The sequence below is a fragment of the Sander vitreus genome, chromosome 8, assembly GCF_031162955.1.
Source record: "Sander vitreus isolate 19-12246 chromosome 8, sanVit1, whole genome shotgun sequence".
In the NCBI taxonomy this organism is placed as follows: Eukaryota; Metazoa; Chordata; class Actinopteri; order Perciformes; family Percidae; genus Sander; species Sander vitreus.
Genome location: NC_135862.1, coordinates 2,590,478 through 2,610,683, shown reverse-complemented (window position 1 = coordinate 2,610,683; position 20,206 = coordinate 2,590,478). Strand labels below are relative to the sequence as shown.

The 20,206-nt window shown below is 43.4% G+C and overlaps 1 protein-coding gene across 1 annotated transcript in view; it reads left to right on the top strand.

The window, feature by feature from the left end:
* The window catches only part of slc7a10b (solute carrier family 7 member 10b), a 29,127-nt gene extending 15,347 nt beyond the window's left edge, over positions 1–13,780 (top strand). The window contains 8 exon segments of the mRNA XM_078256203.1: positions 1,534–1,659; positions 2,746–2,899; positions 4,260–4,383; positions 5,837–5,940; positions 6,567–6,663; positions 8,564–8,713; positions 11,509–11,686; positions 13,647–13,780. Of these exon segments, the coding sequence (XP_078112329.1) occupies positions 1,534–1,659; positions 2,746–2,899; positions 4,260–4,383; positions 5,837–5,940; positions 6,567–6,663; positions 8,564–8,713; positions 11,509–11,686; positions 13,647–13,780 (1,067 nt within the window).
* Positions 13,781–20,206: the final 6,426 nt, after the last annotated feature.

Genomic DNA, 20,206 nt, shown 5'->3' with positions numbered 1-20,206 from the left:
TTAAACCTCGCCACGTTTTGTTTCTTCTCCTCGCAACGGAAGTGGTTTGTTTTCTGGGGCTGACAGCTCGTCTTTGTGTCGGAGAGCGAGGCCACCGTGAGCGAGAGCGGAGCAAAGCCGGTGACAATGATGGACGAGGCGAAACAATCACGCCCTCCCTCCCTCGCTCGCCCGTTTCCCACATTCCTGCCTCCCATGGCAACCGGCTGCTGCCGCCCACTGCCGCCAAGAACACCAGCACCGGTTCAACCAGTGTAGTGACTTCTCTGGTACTGGCCAAGGTTATTTACATTCTCAATTAGGTTTTATTTAATTTCCATTCAGATTTTTGGATTACATTTCATTTTAGTTTTTAGGGTGTGTTTGGTAGTTGTAATTGTTTGCCAGGGCCAGGTATAACGTGTAAACTAAAGCTTAACTAAACGTAAAGTCAAAGCTTTAGAAGAAAAAAGGTCTGGAGAAGTTCACACAAATCAGGAAGGTGCTTTGGAAGGGAAGTTCAAAAGGTCCAAGGCACTCTTTGTGTGTGTGTGTGTGTGTGTGTGTGTGTGTGTGTGTGTGTGTGTGTGTGTGCGTGCATGTTTGTGTCTGTCTGCTCCTGTTTTGACTGTGATCCTGACACCGTGTGTGTTTGTGTGTTTGTATGTTTGTATGTGTGAGCGTGTGTGTATGGTTGTGAGCGTGTGTGTGTTTGTATGTGTGAGCGTGTGTGTATGGTTGTGAGCGTGTGTGTGTGTGTGTGTGAGTTTGTGTGTGTGTGAGTGGTTCGACTGTGATCCTGACACCGTGTGTGTGTGTGTGTGTGTGTTTGTGCGTTTGTATATGTGAGCGTGTGTGTATGGTTGTGAGCATGTGTGTGTTTGTATGTGTGAGCGTGTATGTGTGTGTGTGTGTGTTTGTATATGTGAGCGTGTGTGTATGGTTGTGAGCATGTGTGTGTTTGTATGTGTGAGCGTGTGTGTATGGTTGTGAGCATGTCTGTGTGTGTGTGTGTGTGTGTGTGTGTGTGTGTTTGTGTGCCCGCGTGTGTGAGTGTGGGAGCATGCATGCATGTTTGTGTCTGTCTGCTCCTGGTTTGACTGTGATCCTGACACTGTGTGTGTGTGTGTGTGTGTGTGTGTGTGTGTGTGTGTGTTTGTATGTGTGAGCGTGTGTGTATGGTTGTGAGCATGTGTGTTTGTATGTGTGAGCGTGTGTGTATGGTTGTGAGCGTGTGTGTGTTTGTATGTGTGAGCGTGTATGTGTGTGTGTGTGTGTGTGTATGTGTGAGCGTGTGTGTATGGTTGTGAGCATGTGTGTGTTTGTATGTGTGAGCGTGTGTGTATGGTTGTGAGCATGTCTGTGTGTGTGTGTGTGTGTGTGTGTGTGTGTGTTTGTGTGCCCGCGTGTGTGAGTGTGGGAGCATGCATGCATGTTTGTGTCTGTCTGCTCCTGGTTTGACTGTGATCCTGACACTGTGTGTGTGTGTGTGTGTGTGTGTGTGTGTGTGTGTGTGTGTGTGTGTGTGTGTGTGTGTGTGTGTTTTCCGCTCAGTGCTGCTGACCTGGGTGAACTGCTCCAGCGTTCGCATGGCGACCAGGATCCAGGACGTCTTCACGGTGGGGAAGCTGATGGCTCTGGGCCTCATCATCGTGGTCGGCCTGGTCCAGATCTGCAACGGTAACCTCCTCAACCTGCTGCCTGGAGTTTAACACAAAAACACTCCCAGATAGGGCTGCGTATCGGTCAAAGATTTTCCATACCAGTACCAATTAGGGTTGCACGATATTGACAAAATGTGATATTGCGATATTGATCATGAATATTGCGATATAGATATTAATTTTGATATTTTTAAACCAAATTTTTGGACCAAACTGTCAGTAAGAAAGCTATATGAGACGTGCAATTAAACAGCCACAGACATTTACTTCTTCTCCTAAATAAAGGCATGTTAAAAATGTCCGGGCCTTGATGTGATACTCATTTTCCAGTGTGGCCCTTAGTGAAGTCCTGTCCTAAACTATGAAGAAATTACAACATTACGGCAAAAATCTTTTTATTTGTGTTTCAGCTCCGACTACGTGAGCGTCTCTGTGTAACGTTGAGTTTTTTTCTGCGTGTCTCTATGACGTGTTACGTTAGACAGCCAATCACAGACATTGTTACATCTTGGTAGAAGCATGCTGCGTGCTGATTGGCTCACTGACGCTGATGCGATTTACTCCTTAGGTTTTGAAATTGGTTACTGAATGACGAGGCGTTTTTCCATACTCAATACTTCAGCTGCAATTCATATCGCCGTCAGAAAAACAGGTACAATGCAGGTCCATTTTTGTTCCCTAAGGTACAAACATAGCACATGTGCCCTTAAACGTACCACAGTGTGCCTTGACGGTACAATACATTTTATTTTTACACTGCATGTTTGTGAGATCATGTCAATTGGTGCCTATTTTAAAGGGGAACTATGCAGTTTTTTTAGCTTAATTGACCTTAACTGAACAGCTTCGGAGTCATTGGAATGGTTATATGACGTTTTTTCGGGTTGAATGGTGGTCGTCTCGCTCCCCCCTAGCGCCTGTGAGCGGAAAAACCACCCTCGCAACTTTCAGCTGCCGGACTCAGCGTCGGGAAGTATGGCGTGATATCAGGTCTCGCCATGTGACGAATTGCTTCACGGCACTGCACACATCCAGGAACCGGTACTGTTTTGTATTTTTCTTTCTGAGAGTGTACTCCGATGTGTCCTGATGTTTCCTGCAGGGAACTACGAGGCGCTGACTCCTCAGGTGGCCTTCTCCATGGACAGGACGCCGACAGTGGGTCAGATCGCTCTGGCCTTCCTGCAGGCCTCCTTCGCCTTCAGCGGCTGGAACTTCCTCAACTACGTCACGGAGGAAGTGGTTGAACCCAGACGGTGAGTATTTATGCTTCTCGTCACCTTCTCAACGTCTTGTTTTAGATCTATGATCTGTGACTGTAACATGACAAATGTTCAGCTTCCATCGCAGCTTGGTCCTCTGCTCCGCTCGCTCAGATTGCAGTGAAGTATAATTTGATGGCGTCGTCCACTGCGGGTATAATGTGACGCCGTTGTTTTCAACGGAGACCAGTGAAGGACATTAGAAGCTCTTTCCCGGTGATGGCTGAGCGTTACTGAGCAGCCTCCAACTGAGCTTGAAGACGTAGATGTGACGTGAGCAACCTGTCTGAAAGTTGGAAGTCTTCTGGTAGCTGTGCCAAGAGAAATCTCAATCATTCCCAATCTAGCAGAGACGGAGAGCGTAGGTATATGTAAGGAGGTAACATAGACACAGGCTCATTATTGATCACTAAAATGATAGTTAACATTAGTCATTACACTTAAACAGCTAATGGAAGTCCAAACTGCCTGAGAGCTTCTCCTGTACTATACGGTAACTCCTCTACTATGAGACAGGAAGTCTCGTGGTTATGACCCAATCGTTAGCCTGTTGTTATAAATCATGTGGACTCGCCATCACAGTTTTGTTGTCATTACTTAGAATTCCTCATGAGAGCGACAGAAACTACGCACTATAGCTTTATAATCTCAGAGTTATTTGACACACATTGTGTGTGTGTGTGTCTGTGTGTGTGTCTGTGTGTGTGTCTGTGTGTGTGTCTGTCTGTGTGTGTGTGTGTGTGTGTGTGTGTGTGTCTGTCTGTGTGCGTTTGTGTGTGTGTGCATGTGTCTGTCTGTGTGCGTGTGTCTGTCTGTGTGTGTGTGTGTGTGTGTGTGTGTGTGTGTGTGTGTTGTGTGTGTGTGCATGTGTCTGTCTGTGTGCGTGTGTCTGTCTGTGTGTGTGTGTGTGTGTGTCTGTGTCTAAGTGTGTGTGTGTGTGTGTGTGTGTGTGTTTCTCTGCTGCTGCCCTCCCCAGAATTTTTATATATATAATTTCTATTTTTTTTAAATAAGCTCTATAGGTGCATAATCGATGGCTTGTTTGTCTTTTCTCCCCAGTTAATTTTTCACTCTTTATACCTAGAATATTAAATTAACTGTTTGTTAAAAAACAAACACCCTTTGTGTGCGTTTGGACATTCGTATTCAGCTTTTCCTTTTCTACAAAACATGGGCCTTACATGTTATTGGAAAGATCTGTGTTGGTTGCTATTTCTTCACCCACACTGACTGCCAACGGTTTCTACTCTTTTTTTATGACTGTGTGAACCCAACTTTCATGCATGTTTTGATTGCTTTTCCTTTGTTTTGTTTTTGCCTGTATCATCTGTGCATGGTGTGTGGCATCGCTCAGGAATCTACCTCTTGCCATCTACATCTCCATCCCATTGGTGACCTTTGTGTACACGCTCACCAACATCGCCTACTTCTCCTCCATGTCGCCCGAGGAGCTGCTGTCATCCAATGCCGTGGCTGTAGTGAGTAACGGGGCGAAACCACAATCAGTCACAAATATGAGCCATCTTTTAGGCATTTAGGCCAGAGGTAGATAAAGCCCAGTTAAGACTAATGATTCGCGACTAGACGAGTTGAAACTTGCAACTTCTTGCAGCGCGTCAGTCTGCAGCGTTTTGAAACCTGCCCGTTCACACCAACGCGACGAGACGAGACGGTGTATCATCTCCATAACAACGACTCTTTGTACTTCCATCCTAACTTCCGACTTTTAGGCTTTTTTGTAGCTGGATATATCATTTGTTGCGTCTAAATATGATTGTGGATAACGTTAGTGAAGTGAGATGCTTGCTACAAATGTTCTAAAACCAGCCTCTGGAGACTCCACCAGCTGACTTCTCTATTGGCTGTAGAAACAGGAGACGTCTCTTACGTTCTAAAACCAGCCTCTGGAGACTCCACCAGCTGACTTCTCTATTGGCTGTAGAAACAGGAGACGTCTCTTACGTTCTAAAACCAGCCTCTGGAGACTCCACCAGCTGACTTCTCTATTGGCTGTAGAAACAGGAGACGTCTCTTACGTTCTAAAACCAGCCTCTGGAGACTCCACCAGCTGACTTCTCTATTGGCTGTAGAAACAGGAGACGTCTCTTACGTTCTAAAACCAGCCTCTGGAGACTCCACCAGCTGACTTCTCTATTGGCTGTTGAAACAGGAGACGTCTCTTACATCCTAAAACCAGCCTCTGGAGACTCCACCAGCTGACTTCTCTATTGGCTGTTGAAACAGGAGACGTCTCTTACGTTCTAAAACCAGCCTCTGGAGACTCCACCAGCTGACTTCTCTATTGGCTGTTGAAACAGGAGACGTCTCTTACATCCTAAAACCAGCCTCTGGAGACTCCACCCACTGACACCATCAGCTGGTTTGAGCCTAACCATCGGGAGAATCAGTGTCTTGTCCAAGGACACTTTATGGCAGATTTGGCCGTCCCGCTCCACTAGTGTGGCTGAAGGCATGCAGCTTTAAATCGAGACTCCATATAGCGTTGTTGCTGACGTGGAAGATAAAGGGCTGCAGAATATATGTTCTTTTATTGTCTTTGCGATATCAACTGGCGGAATAAACGCATAGCAAAAGGCTGCAAAAGATACTCAGAGATATTTTTTGTGTTATTTGAAAGAAAATATCAGCAGATAACTGCACTTTAAATTGTAACTGTCAGTGTTTTTTAAGTGCTGCCTTTTATACTCAATTCAATGTTTAATTTGTTGAGTAAAAGAACCTTGGAAATCATTTCCTTTCCTTTGTTTTAAATTCAACACGCAATTTCTTGCATTTGAGCAGAATACTAATAAAAGCAGAAATGACTACACATTATCACAAAAAAATAACATCCTGTACACAGCCCATGATGTTGTTGTGTTTCTCCGATCTGTACACATCAGTGATGCTGTCTGTCGTTCTGCTGTTCAGACTTTTGGAGAGAAGCTGCTGGGGATGTTCTCCGTCATCATGCCGATCTCCGTGGCTCTGTCCACCTTCGGAGGAATCAACGGCTACCTGTTCACCTCCTCCAGGTGAGATCCGTTGCCATCTCTATTATCTCCACAGCGCCGTGGAGCAAAATCTGGCTACAACACAGACGCACTCTGGGATAGGAGAATAAAAAAACTCTTGGGTTATTTACATTACTTTAAACCAATCACAACGGTCTTGGGCGGCGCTAAGCTCCGGACGCAGCGACCGTGTCTCTGGAACATAGGGCTGACCCCGTTTTTCAGTGAAAAAAAGATTCTTAGAAATGTGGGAACATGTTAAACCTCATTATCTCCGTGTGTACTTCGTCCACAGCAGTCCCACCAATCGCTCCCAAAACGTCCCAGTTAGAGAGGAAATGCCTTTAACATATTCTTTGTCAATCTTAACAATCATTCCCCGAAGGAACCAAGCAGCCCGGCCTGCCTTGTTGCACCATCCAGGTTTTTTCAAAACTTGACATTTTCAGCGTGTAGCTCGCTAGCTCGAAGTTCGTTGTTGTTTCCCGAAGCGAATGGATTTTGAGAACGGCAACACACAGAGAGAGAGAGAGAGAGAGAGAGAGAGAGAGAGAAGAAAGCTGAGGGACATTGTGCCGGATGTATCCTGGAAATGTACCTCCATTGATCCAGACTAACACTGCTTTGACACGGCTTCTGATCTGCAGGCTGTGTTTCTCTGGAGCCAGAGAGGGTCACCTGCCCAGCCTGCTGGCCATGATCCACTATAAGTACTGCACACCCATCCCTGCCCTGCTGGTCTGCGTACGTACAACCTCTGCATCCATTTACACGGATTACATGATGCATCCGTCTACAGTATTACATAGTACTACAGTATTTAGTTTTGTCTCTATTGTTTAGTGTATGTTGGTGTTTTTTTCTATGAGCTGGACCAGGGATTTGCTGGTTGGTTATTTCTTGTCTGGTTTCTTTTTCATCTCTTCAGATTATTTTGTCCAAAAAGAGTTTATTTCTTTAACCCAGAGGTTCTCAAGCTTTTTTCAATAATGTTCCCCCTTTGAACTGTTTTTTTTAAGCCATGTACCCCCTAACCAGCACTAATAATGTTTTGGTAGAAAAAAAAAGTCTCTATAAAGAGGAAGAATACACTGATGTCAGCGCTAGATTTACTAAACTACAGCCTCGGACCTGGAGAACATTTAGATGATGATGGAAAAAGGAAACAAAACCTTGGAAAAGACGGTAGAAAGAAGGAAGGAAGGCAAGAATAGGTCAAAACAAACGACAAAACTTTCAAAAAAAGGCAACAAACTTCAAAAACAGAGACAAACCTGGAGAAAAAAATAAGTAACTATAGCCTTGTAACTGAAAACTATTTTGCAAAAAATGTAACGTACCCCCTGCAAAGTTTTTCAGAATTGTGTTCCTTACTCCATTTTTGCGTGTGAATGAAATGGAGAAATCAGCTTTAATACATCATTGAGATGTCACGTCAGACAACCAGTTCTAATACTGCAAATATATAAATATTTCTTATTAATTCTTCCATCAGTGGGCCATAGGCTCAATTAGCATTATGTTACCTCCTTCAACAATATAGTGACTTAACGGACATTACCGTATTTTCCAGACTATAAATCGCTCTGGAGTATAAGTCGCATCAGTCAAAAAATGCGTCATGAAGAGGAAAAAACATATATAAGTCGCACTGGACTATAAGTCACATTTATTTAGAAATTTATTTCACAAAATCCAAGACCAAGAACAGACATTTAATCTGGAAAGGAGAGTTATTAAACTACCCAACAGCCCCCAGAACAAGGGGCTGAATACGGTAGGTGTCCTCTATGTTAACGTAACGTAACAGCACTGTTGACGAGCCTCTCCCAGCAGCACGTTGTTCAAGCACCCATCTGTGGACTCCTTCCTCCAGCTCTGGCCGTCTGGATTTCAGCGCGACTAGCTTTCTTTGTTTTCTTCATTGCAGTAAGACTAACCTTTTCTCCAGTCCCTCACAAGTTTCTCTCTCACTCCAAACTCTCCTTCTGCTGCTCGATGACCGTTTTCGGCTGCGTGTTTTACTACCTGCAGTCTCCTGCAGCTTCTTTTCTTTCTCAGTTGTCTTTAGGAGCAGCATATAGTCGTCACAAGCCTAGAGCGCCTCTCGCGGCTGTAGACGGTGATGTTTTCAGCATGAAATAACATTTAAAGACATGTTACATTATATATATATTTTGATATATAAGTCGCACCTGACTATAAGTCCCAGGACCAGCCAAAGTATGAAAAAAAGTGTGACTTATAGTCCGGAAAATACGGTACACAGACGGTTCTTTTTATTATTTCTGGTCTAAAAACAGCACTTTTTTTGTTGCATGCATGCAATCTTACATTGTTAAATCTTCAAACGTGGCACTACACAAAGTGCCAAACTCAAGACGCATCTTTTTAGTCGGGTGTTCATCTAGCCAAATTGCACACTGTATTATTTTGTATTAATGATTTTGTGTTTTACTGAGGTTTATTGTGCTTTTTATGACTGTTGATCTGTTTTATTGTATGTATTTCTTTGGCCTGTGAAGCCAAAACACTTTGTGACTTTGTCTGTGAAAAGTGCTATACAAAAAAAACGTTACTGACAATGATAACATCTGTTCAACATTCATCACAACACATTGTCACGCCTCGCTGTGTTCTTCAGTGCGCCGCCACCATCGTTATCCTCTGCATCGGAGAGACGCACAACCTGATTAACTACGTCTCCTTCATCAACTATCTGTCGTACGGCGTCACCATCGCAGGCCTGCTGTACTACCGCTGGAAGAAACCCAACCTGTACCGACCCATCAAGGTACCATCACTTGTTTTGTTTACCTCACCAAATAGTTTGTTCGTGCCACATGCACATGCACCTTTACATATACATTATTTAAATTAGAGCTGTCAGTCGATTAAAACATTTGCATGATTGTCCATAGTTAAAGGTGCTGTAGGTCGGATTGTGAAGATCCAGGACTTAGCCAAAACATTTGAACATCAACAACTTCTCAGACCCTCCCCCCCTTTCCGCTAAAGCCCAAAACGGTCTCCTAAGCCCCTCCCCCCACAAGAGAGAATGAATGCGTGTGCATGAGTAGTGATTGACACGCAGTTAGACACCCCCCCTGGCCCTGATTGGTCCATCTGAACAGGGAGCGGTGGATTTTTGCAAATCTCACTCCAGGCTGTAGGTGGAGCCAGAGGAGCTGGATTTATTTTAAAGCGCCCATATTCTGCTCATTTTCAGGTTCATAACTGTATTTTAAGGTTGTACCAGAATAGGTTTACATGGTTTAATTTTCAAAAACATCATTTTTGTCGTACTGCACAGCTCTCTCTCTCACTGCTGCAGATCCTCTTTCAGCTGGTCTCTGTTTTAGCTACAGAGTGAGACCTCTCTTCTTCTGCTTCTTCTGTACTATCTTTGATTGCACTCGCACATGCTCAGTAGCTCAGATGTAGCTCATGTCAGCTAGCTAGCTCCATAGACAGTAAAAGAAAGGCTGTTTCTCCACCTTCAGTCAGTTACAAGGCAGGATTAGCTGGGAGACTTCTTCTAAACGAGGACGCACATGGAAGTAGTTCTTTAGTAGATGATGGTGAACTTGTGTGTGTTGTAGCAGTGCTTTGCTATTGAGAACGAGGTAGCATGCTAGCGTTAGCATTAGCGTTAGCATGCTAACGCTAATGCTACGAGCTAACAGTTGTGGTTAGCCAGCTCGTTTCGGCTTGTGACATCACAAGCCGTGCCGATTTTGAACAGCTCTTTGAACAGACTGAAGGCAGGACACATTCAGAAACCGTATCTCACTCAGAACAGCATGGAGGGATTTTTTACAAAGTTTGTATGCGTGTGGAAGCACCAGAGACACAAAAGGACACCCCAAATCCCAGAAAAAGTGTTTTTTTCATAACATGGGCACTTTAATGACCTGCTTCATGTAGTTCCACTGGAACATAGGGTCAGTTTCAGCAGATATGACAGAAGGTTATATGTGACAGAAAGTTTTATAAGTCTAACCTACTGCACCTTTAACTCTTGTGTTGTCCTCCCGGGTCAAAAACTTTTGACCCGGGACAAACTTTTTTTTCAAGTTTTTTTTTGTTTTCACTAAACAGCAACTTACTTCCACTAGTTTTCCACTACTTTTTGGAATTCATGGTCAATAAACCTCATTTATATGCAATTATAACTAATATTTGAGTTAAAAAAAAAACAGAAATTATGAATCATTTTGACTAATAGTTAAGATCAGAGGAACGTATGTTGAGTGGATGAGTTTAGTCAGGATACTGATTTGAAACTAGGGATGTAACGGTATTATTGTGGTATTATCGCGGTATTATTGTGGTATCGTGGTATTATCGCGGTATTATCGTGGTATTATCGCGGTATTATTGTGGTAAGTTGTGTTCAATATGTTCAGAAAGCACTGATAGGCCTACACAAGCTGAAATAGCTTCAAAAAGTGTAGCAGTGATTATTATTTTACAAAAATATAGGCAGAACCTTATCAAAAGTGCAACTTTTAACATCAAATGTCCTGAGCGCTGTCCTCTCCTCCTTCCGCCATGATTCCAACTTGAAGAAACGCACGTTGTAGCCTACGCAGGATTAAACACACGGTTTCCACACCGTGATAATCCACCGTGATAATAATTATATTTTAAATGAAAAAGGTCATTGTTATCGTCAACATTTTTAAAAGGGGTCAAGTTTGACCCAAGGACAAGGTAAGGACTACTAGCCAGTCAGAAGCAGAGTATGAGGGCGTGCCCTGACAGTACCTAGGTAAGGACTACTAGCCAGTCAGAAGCAGAGTATGAGGGCGTGCCCTGACAGTACCTAGGTAAGGACTACTAGCCAGTCAGGAGCAGAGTATGAGGGCGTGCCCTGACAGTAGCTAGGTAAGGACTACTAGCCAGTCAGGAGCAGAGTATGAGGGCGTGCCCTGACAGTAGCTAGGTAAGGACTACTAGCCAGTCAGAAGCAGAGTATGAGGGCCCTGACAGTACCTAGGTAAGGACTACTAGCCAGTCAGAAGCAGAGTATGAGGGCGTGCCCTGACAGTACCTAGGTAAGGACTACTAGCCAGTCAGGAGCAGAGTATGAGGGCGTGCCCTGACAGTACCTAGATAAGGACTACTAGCCAGTCAGAAGCAGAGTATGAGGGCGTGTCCTGACAGTACCTAGGTAAGGACTACTAGCCAGTCAGGAGCAGAGTATGAGGGCGTGTCCTGACAGTACCTAGGTAAGGACTACTAGCCAGTCAGAAGCAGAGTATGAGGGCCCTGACAGTACCTAGGTAAGGACTACTAGCCAGTCAGAAGCAGAGTATGAGGGCGTGCCATGCTAGCAGCTAGGCGAGCATTATAACGTGTGTTACAAAGTGACCACGTTTGTCTCTGAAGTAAAGGCTGGACTACAATAGAGCTGGTGGTGTTAAAAGGAATTTGCGTTATCTCATTAATATCAGGTTCGTTTTGACAGCTCTAATATATAAACATATATATCTATATCTATATATATATATATATATATATATATATATATATATATATATATCACAGACTGATTGTATATTTGTAACCATTTGTTTCCTTCAGGTGAACCTGTTGGTTCCTGTTTGCTACCTGATGTTCTGGGCGCTGCTGCTGGGTTTCAGTCTTTACTCAGAGCCGGTGGTTTGTGGCGTCGGTTTAGTCATCATGCTCACCGGCGTACCCGTCTACTTCCTGGGCGTCCATTGGAAAGAAAAACCAAAGTGTATCTACACCTTCATTGGTGAGTTCCTTAAAGGAGGTTTGACTTAAGGTACTGACTCTGGCTGCTGCAACCAGGGGTGGAAAGTAACTAAGTACATTTACTCAGACGCTGTACTCAAGTTAAATTTACTTGAGTCTTTCGTTTAATGCTACGTTATACTTCTACTCTACTATATTTCCATTTCTATAGAAGTTTAGCGGAAAATAAGCCTACTACTCAGTTGATTCATATTTCAAACTGAGTTTATGGTTTCAGGTCTTCTTCAATACAGCAGGATGTTCATTCAGTAAATGATGCTCCCATTTATTTTAAAACAGACGATAAAGCAGGGGATGTCGCTCCGGACAGAGGGTTAGCGATGCTAACAATGCTAACACTGTGGACATTACAACAGACCTCAACTTGTTTTTGGCTGTTGTCCGTGTTTTCATCTCAATCTTTGTCTGTGTTTTCACTGCAGCAAAGTTAACTGGAACACTTTGGAAGCCTAAAAATGTCTTGGTCATCGTTCTGTCAACCAAGCTAGCTGGTAACTTAAAGGTGCTCTAAGCCAGAGGAGCCCAAATTATTTCATATGAAGGGCCAAAATGTATCTGGATGGAAGGCCACGGGCCAAAAATAAATGTCGATGTTGAAGAATACCGTAATTCTTGCCATTCTTCGTAGATAAAACGTACATATGTAATTCAAATGGGAAGTTTACCAGCACTGTGCATTACATTGCCGTTAAACTCAGATTACGTACTTTTTAACTGCACAAAATGTACGTTTCGTAGTCATTACTTTTAAAAATAAGAGGAGAATAAGCATGAGCATGTCAAATCCATGGCGGGCCAATGTGTTCAGGGGACAGGCAGCTAGCAGATAGTGAGGAGATGTTTTTTACAGTGTGTTCAGGGGTCAGGCAGCTAGCAGATAGTGAGGAGATGTTTTTTTTTACAGTGTGTTCAGGGGTCAGGCAGCTAGCAGATAGTGAGGAGATGTTTTTTTTTACAGCGTGTTCAGGGGACAGGCAGCTAGCAGATAGTGAGGAGATGTTTTTTTTTACAGCGTGTTCAGGGGACAGGCAGCTAGCAGATAGTGAGGAGATGTTTTTTTTTACAGTGTGTTCAGGGGTCAGGCAGCTAGCAGATAGTGAGATGTTTTTTTACAGTGTGTTCAGGGGACAGGCAGCTAGCAGATAGTGAGGAGATGTTTTTTACAGTGTGTTCAGGGGTCAGGCAGCTAGCAGATAGTGAGGAGATGTTTTTTTTTACAGCGTGTTCAGGGGACAGGCAGCTAGCAGATAGTGAGGAGATGTTTTTTTTTACAGTGTGTTCAGGGGACAGGCAGCTAGCCGATAGTGAGGAGATGTTTTTTACAGTGTGTTCAGGGGACAGGCAGCTAGCAGATAGTGAGGAGATGTTTTTTACAGTGTGTTCAGGGGACAGGCAGCTAGCAGATAGTGAGGAGATGTTTTTTTACAGTGTGTTCAGGGGACAGGCAGCTAGCAGATAGTGAGGAGATGTTTTTTTACAGTGTGTTCAGGGGGACAGGCAGCTAGCAGATAGTGAGGAGATGTTTTTTACAGTGTGTTCAGGGGACAGGCAGCTAGCAGATAGTGAGGAGATGTTTTTTACAGTGTGTTCAGGGGACAGGCAGCTAGCAGATAGTGAGGAGATGTTTTTTTTTACAGCGTGTTCAGGGGACAGGCAGCTAGCAGATAGTGAGGAGATGTTTTTTTTTACAGTGTGTTCAGGGGACAGGCAGCTAGCCGATAGTGAGGAGATGTTTGCTATATGTGACAAAAAATGTTGTAGCCTAAAAAAACGCGACATCGCTTAGGGTGGGCGTTAACATAATGTACTTGAGTTTTTGTTTTGAGTATTACTTATTTTCTTAAGTAAAATAAACAAGTACTTCTTCCACCACTGGCTGTAGCTGATATATAATGTATAATAATATATGATATAACTGCGGACTTGTGTTTTTCCTGCAGAGAGGGCGACGTACGTGGGCCAGAGGTTGTGTTTCGTGGTCTTTCCTCAGTTTGACCCCATCGAGATCGCCAGTCCTTCATAATGGACTGACCCGCTCATCAGGCAGGGGCAGTTTGTCTGCCACTTCTTTTAAACTTTCTTTAAGAATATATGAAGATCTTTTTGTTTTTATTCCGTTCGGACACTTCTTTAAGGTTTGGGAGCTTCCTGTCTGACCTTTGACCCTCTGAGACTCCGAACAGTCGAGTGGAAACGCCTGTTTGTCTTCTGCGCGGGCTGCTTGCACTTTTTATTTTCCTCTTATTTCTACTAAGTCGTCCTAATGCCGACAGTGTCACGCTGTCGAAAACGACTTTCATTCCTATTTTATACTCATTTGTTTCTTTTTTCTGTAACATGACAGAACTCTGACCGGCGGGCGGCTCTTTCTTTCTTCCGAATGTTGCCGCTGTGTTATCGTGTCTTAAGGCCTTTTCACACCAACTCCCAAACAAATCTGTAGTCAGTATCCTGAAAACAGAAAAGAGCTGCGGTTGAGTGAAACCTCAAACTACAACTTCACAGCCTTCATATCTTTTATTCTTCTTTCCTGCTGCCCGACTGCTTGTAGTTTCACAAATTTTCCCTCCCATATATTCCTTAGGCCTCCTGCACACTGGCACGCCACACTGGCTGCGTGGCGTGAGCGTGTCAGCTGCGTGGCGTGTCGGTTTTTTATTTCGGCTCCCATGTTAACAGGTTAGAGCTTGCACACTGCCTTTGTGCAAGCTAGAAATAGGACCGCCGCGTATTCTTCACGCGACACGCATGAACGTGTTGGAAGCGTTTCCGTTCAAAATACAATACAAAAAGATGTTTATACAACATGGCATCATGACTTTGCGTAAACATACACGCCACTTTCCTAAAGCCAAATGGCGTGTTACCTGTACGCATTTTGAGCTATCCACGTGTATGTCTACGCTGTACACAGCGGATTTAAACACACACGCCACGTGGCGTCGCTGAGAATCGCGAAAACGTGCCGTTCTATCGCAAGAACAATGTCACACGCGTGTAAACACGTGGGTTTAGGAAAAGAATTCCCGCTCTCCTGGGTGAAAGTCCTGTGTTTTACCCATCCACCAACCTGACCAACCTCCCTCTGTGGACTTTCGTTCTTTCATACTACTCGCTACAGCAATAATACACATGTAATGTAGGTCAATGGAGGCCAAATGGCGTTGATAAACACGCTAAACAACGATTGTGCGTATTGATAATACGCCAAAATGGCATACGGATTGGCCTGCCATACATCCGCCACTTCATGAGATCAGTCTGGTTTATATGTCATTTTGACACAAATACATTTAATAAATGACATTTTGATGTTTGAAAGTCTCTAGGTTTTGACATAAATGCAGATATAAATGTCATTTAAAAATATATATATATATATATATATATATATATATATATATATATATATATATATATATCCAAATATGTGCAAACGCAAAAATACTAACAAAATAAAGTTGAAGAACACGCTATTATTTCATTTTATCAATGGGAAAACATCCATGTGTCCAGACAAGGACACATGGAGCAGCAGCAGCAGCAGCAGCAGCAGCAGCGCTGCGTCAGACACGTTTCTGGTGTGGAAAGACATAGAAAACGCCACGCAGCCGCCACGCAACAGAAACGCCACGCTCACACCACGCAGGCAGTGTGCAGGAGGCCTTAGGTTTTGACTTGCATCCGGTTCTTCTGGAAAAAAAGGCGTTTTGTATCAGTAGAGATCGATAACGTAAAAGATAATATCATCCGTATAGAGAGCCAACTTGAAATCAGAACTTGAGGTTTCGGTAACAGAAGTAAAGAAACTCCATTGGCAGACAACACAGCACGTTGGGTTGTTCACTGCATTTAGATAAGGGTGGTCATTTTTTAACATATCTCCACAAATATTATAAGGATTCACGTGAACTCTTTGTCCAAACATTCATGTTCTCCAGATGTTGAACCCTACTCACTTTGGCGATTCTTTGACTTTCCTTTAGCGCCATCCTAAATACAACAACATCTCAACAACAATTGGATTGTGATGAAATGTGGTTCATCATTCATCTTCCCCGCAGGATAAACTGTAATAGCTTTGGTTATCTCTTTAACATTTAATCTAGCGCCATCATCAGGCTAAAATGTGCCCAGTACTTTGGTTTATCACCAAATGCCTGCAGAACTAAACACTTTCCCATCAGCCTCAGCTGTACTTTGTGTGTACTGATACATAGGGGAACAAGGATTTTTTTCTCATATTTATAGCTGCCTTTAAACAAACACCGTTTCCCACAAGCCCAGCAGAAGCGCTAGTCCAGACGTGGCTAAAGCTACAGCTAAGATGTGGAAGGAGAAACCAATAATTAACCTCCTATTTTTTCTCCTATTTTCTCCTATCTCCTATCCTCTGCTGTAATCATAGGCGTAGATTTTGGGGGTGCAGGGGAAATGCCCCCCCACACACTATCCCCCCCCAATATTTAGAAGAGGTAGATTTGTCCACCCTCAAAAAATATGAAAGGTGACTCACTGCCCAAATAGAGGTAACACTAACTGTTCAGGGGGCTCATGTTTATGTCCTTCTTATCCGTAAATATGTTTCCTAACGATTTCAGACACCCCTGTAGTGGACCGTACCATCTCAACTTTGCAGCGCTCGTTTGTGTTGCAAAGCACAGTCCCTCAGTCTCTTTTATTTCTTTCTTTCTCCCTTTTTTTTATGGAAATGAAGCTGCCTTTAAGTGCGTTTGGAAATGTTGAGATCTATAAACAATCTTTCTTTCTTTCTTTCTTTCACTGTGAAATGAAGCTCAGATTTTTCTAGTTAATCATATTATTACAAAAGAAACAACTATATACTGTATGTATACATAGCATAGAGGAAATGCAGGTCATACAGCAACATACAACAATATATGTACACTCAAAACAGAGACATGGCTCTGAATGAAATGAAACCATCGCTGTGGTTGCAGGCATCATATGAAAAATTGGGTATTTTTGCAGACATTTCAAACTTGGTGTGAGAAGGCCTTCACTGGGGAAGGGGGGCTGTATAGTCGTATGTTTATTAACTCAATTCACGCTGTTAGATTTGGATATGTTTTGTGAGTGCCTTTTTGCTTTTTGTGTGTTACATTTTAATATTTGTGAAGCAGTTTGGTCTCCCATCGTCTGTTTCTTTCGCCCTTATTATGTTAAAAAACAAACAGATGGCGCTGGACTCAAGTTTATTAATCTATTGTTAACAAAGTAGTTGTGTTCACTTGACCTGCTGCTTCTCTCACATCAATCCACATCGCTCTGGTTTGTTGGAACTGATTTACTGTAGAAACTGGGGATGCACCGAATCCAGATGTTTGGGGTTCGGCCTGAAACCTGAATCCCCTGGTTGAGACGCTGCTGAATCCTCGTCCCGTCCTCAGTCCATGAACACAGTAAACACGTAAATGAAGTAAACAGCGCCAACAACTTCATGTTAAATTCACACGCTCTTTTCACATCGTAGGAAACCGCATCGCCATCGTCAGAATGAATGAATGTTCGCTAACCAGCGTATGATGAAGGCACGTTGGGTGAAATTAGAGAGAACGAGTTAGCGTCAGCTAACGAGCAGCAGCCGGCCGTTCGCTCACTCCGCTCCCACTGTAGCCGAGGGAACAGCTGACGGCCCGGGAGAGGCACTGTCTGGGTAACACCAGGTCTTATCTGTGACTGTACCTGAAGTTGCTGCATTCTGGCTGCTGTCTGTAGATTCCTTCATGCTCAGCTCGTATTCTTCCAGATGTTTCATACCAGATGTTGTAACAGCGGTGATGTTGTGTATTGTTTAGGGTCCTCGCCACCACCAGACTAATCAGCATTGCAGATTGAACATGTAGCTGGACTTGAATGGCCTTCTTTTGACTGAAAGTACTGCCAAACAACACTTTTTCTGCTCACCAGTTCCATTTCCACTTCCTCTCAGCCTGCTGCATTGAAGCTCCACCTACGTAAACACCTTCCTGTAATCAACGGCGCCGTCATTACGGCGACCAGCGTAGCGCGCGGAGTGCAAGCGTAGGGTTCAGCAGAAACCCAACCCCGTCAAAAAGCCCGATATTCAGCCTAATCTGAATCCTGGATTCTGGATCCGGTGCATCTCTGGTAGAAACGCTCACAATTCCCTTGCAGCCAAGTAAGACTTTGAAAATGTTGTTGGCAGCTAAAATCCAGATTCAACTTCACATAAAAGATGTCTTTGTAAAGATTTAGACTTTTAATTTCTGGAGCTTTTTCAACCCTGTTTATATGTGTTTTTGTTGCTGCTGTGTGTACAGTAGTACATCCATTTCCTTTTGCATTGTGGGACAATATCATATATCAACAGCACTCTAAAGATATCATGCATTTTCTAGGGTGCGTTCTGAGTTTTTTCAAGTACACACTCTAAGAAATATCTGTGTATTAACAGTTATACTGTATGTCTGTATATATTTTTTCTTTTAAGATTATTTTTTGGGGCTTTTCCATTTATTAGATAGTGACAGTGGATAGACAGGAAAGTGGGGGGAGAGAGAGAGGGGGGGGGGATGACACGCAGCAAAGGGCAGCAGGTCGGATTCGAACCTGGGCTGCTGCAAAGGACTCAGCCTACATGGGGCGCACGCTCTTCTGGGTGAGCCAGAGGCCGCCCCGTGTCTGTATAATATCACAGAAATTGTCCATAGAACCAACACATTCTCACTCCCATCTCGTAAAATACGGACGCTTGGTCAGGTGCCTTTGTCGTTGTTATTGACGCTAAAAGTCTCCTTTAGCGTCATATAACACACTTTATCTAAACGTGCTTGGTCGGGACTATTGGAGTCACTTTGGACGCAGTTATGTTAAGGAAAAGCTTGTTGGTGGGCTTACGTTACACAAACACGCTGAAGGAAGCCTTTTTCGTCGTTTCTGACGCTGACAGCCACTGTCCAAACGGAGTGAGAACGGGTTGATAGAACCTGATTCACATTTGTTTTTTACATTTCCAATTACAAACTCTGTGCTCCAACAACTTTTGTCAGCCACGGAGGTTTTGGGAAATTAAAGAAGTCCACGTTTTTTGTTTTTTTTCCGACATTTTTGAATTTTTTTTTTTTCTTCGTTTTTTGTCGCTTTTCCCGACATTTTGGCTGTTTATTTCCCAACGTTTTTGGCGCCTTTTGGACACTTTTTCCGATTTTCTTTTTTTTCAAATGGTGTAGCTGTAGCTACACATAATTTCCTTTTTTTTTTTTTTTTATTACGGGGCAAAGTCTGGGCAATGAGCTGCCAGACCTTAATCTGTTATTTTACGGATGTATTTCTTAGAGTGCTGGCTGTGAGTTAGTCTGCTGTATGGAACTGGGACACTGCTTCATCTATTCAACGTTTATAACTGTTTGTATGTCACGGTACATCCTTCTTCTTTGTTTCGCCTGCTTCTGCTTGAATGTAGACCCGCTGACACTGAGAATATTTCTGTATTTTAATATTTTTCTGTCAGTATTCAAGTCACAGTAAATGTAACCATAAATCTGAGAATAACTCCCCAACAACTTCCATATACTTAAACAGGACTTTACTTTACACAAGTCAGTGGTGTAGTCTAGTGTATTGTCGTGGGTATACTGTACTGTGTATATATATATATCTCTAGGTCTCCAAATCCAAGGCACTCTTCTTCAAAATTATTTAAAAAGCCTTTATTTTTCTGGCTATTTCATAATAGAAAATGTAAAAGACATTGGGAGAAGCAACCCACGCGTAGCGGCACAGACAGCCTTCTTCAGGGTGTTAATTTCCTGTATTCGGATACACTTTTACGCACCAATTTACGGAGCTTTCTGAGTAGTATACCTGCGTATCACGTAGACTACACCACTGGTTAAACATAAAAATGTTTGAAGCACTTGTAAAGCTCAAAAATGTGTTTTTACTCAACAGAGCATGAATGCAACTGCATTTTGTCACAGAATCAGATGTCTGACCGCCATCTAAAAACTCGTTGAAGCTTTTGGATGGTTATGTTGAGTGTTGATGGAGCAGCAGTTGATGGTTCCACCAAACTCCATTCAGAAAAGTCACATTTTTAAAAGTTGCATGCTTGTGAGTTAGCGGACGGACCTGGCAGAGCATACATTTCATCTTTTTACAAATCGCTGTCACTCTGCTGTAATTTCGGCATACTTTTGATTTGTTAATTGCAATTAAATGCCAAGCACAATGTCTTCAAGAATCTGCAGGCTTTAAAGGCTCTGACACACCGAGCCGATAATCAGCCGTCGGACCGCCTGGCGAGGTCAGTGACTCGGGTCTGGTCGGTGTGTTCCGTGCCGTCGTCTGTCGGAGGAGCCGTCGGCCTTCATTTTGGGCCGATTTTACTTCTTGAATCGAAAGGCGGGCAGTCGGACTCAATGACCAATCTGATTGGTGGAGTGCTAGCCCTTGACTAGCGAATCAGTGCACTTATGTTAAAACAGCGTGCGAGCGGGATGAGCGTGACGAACGC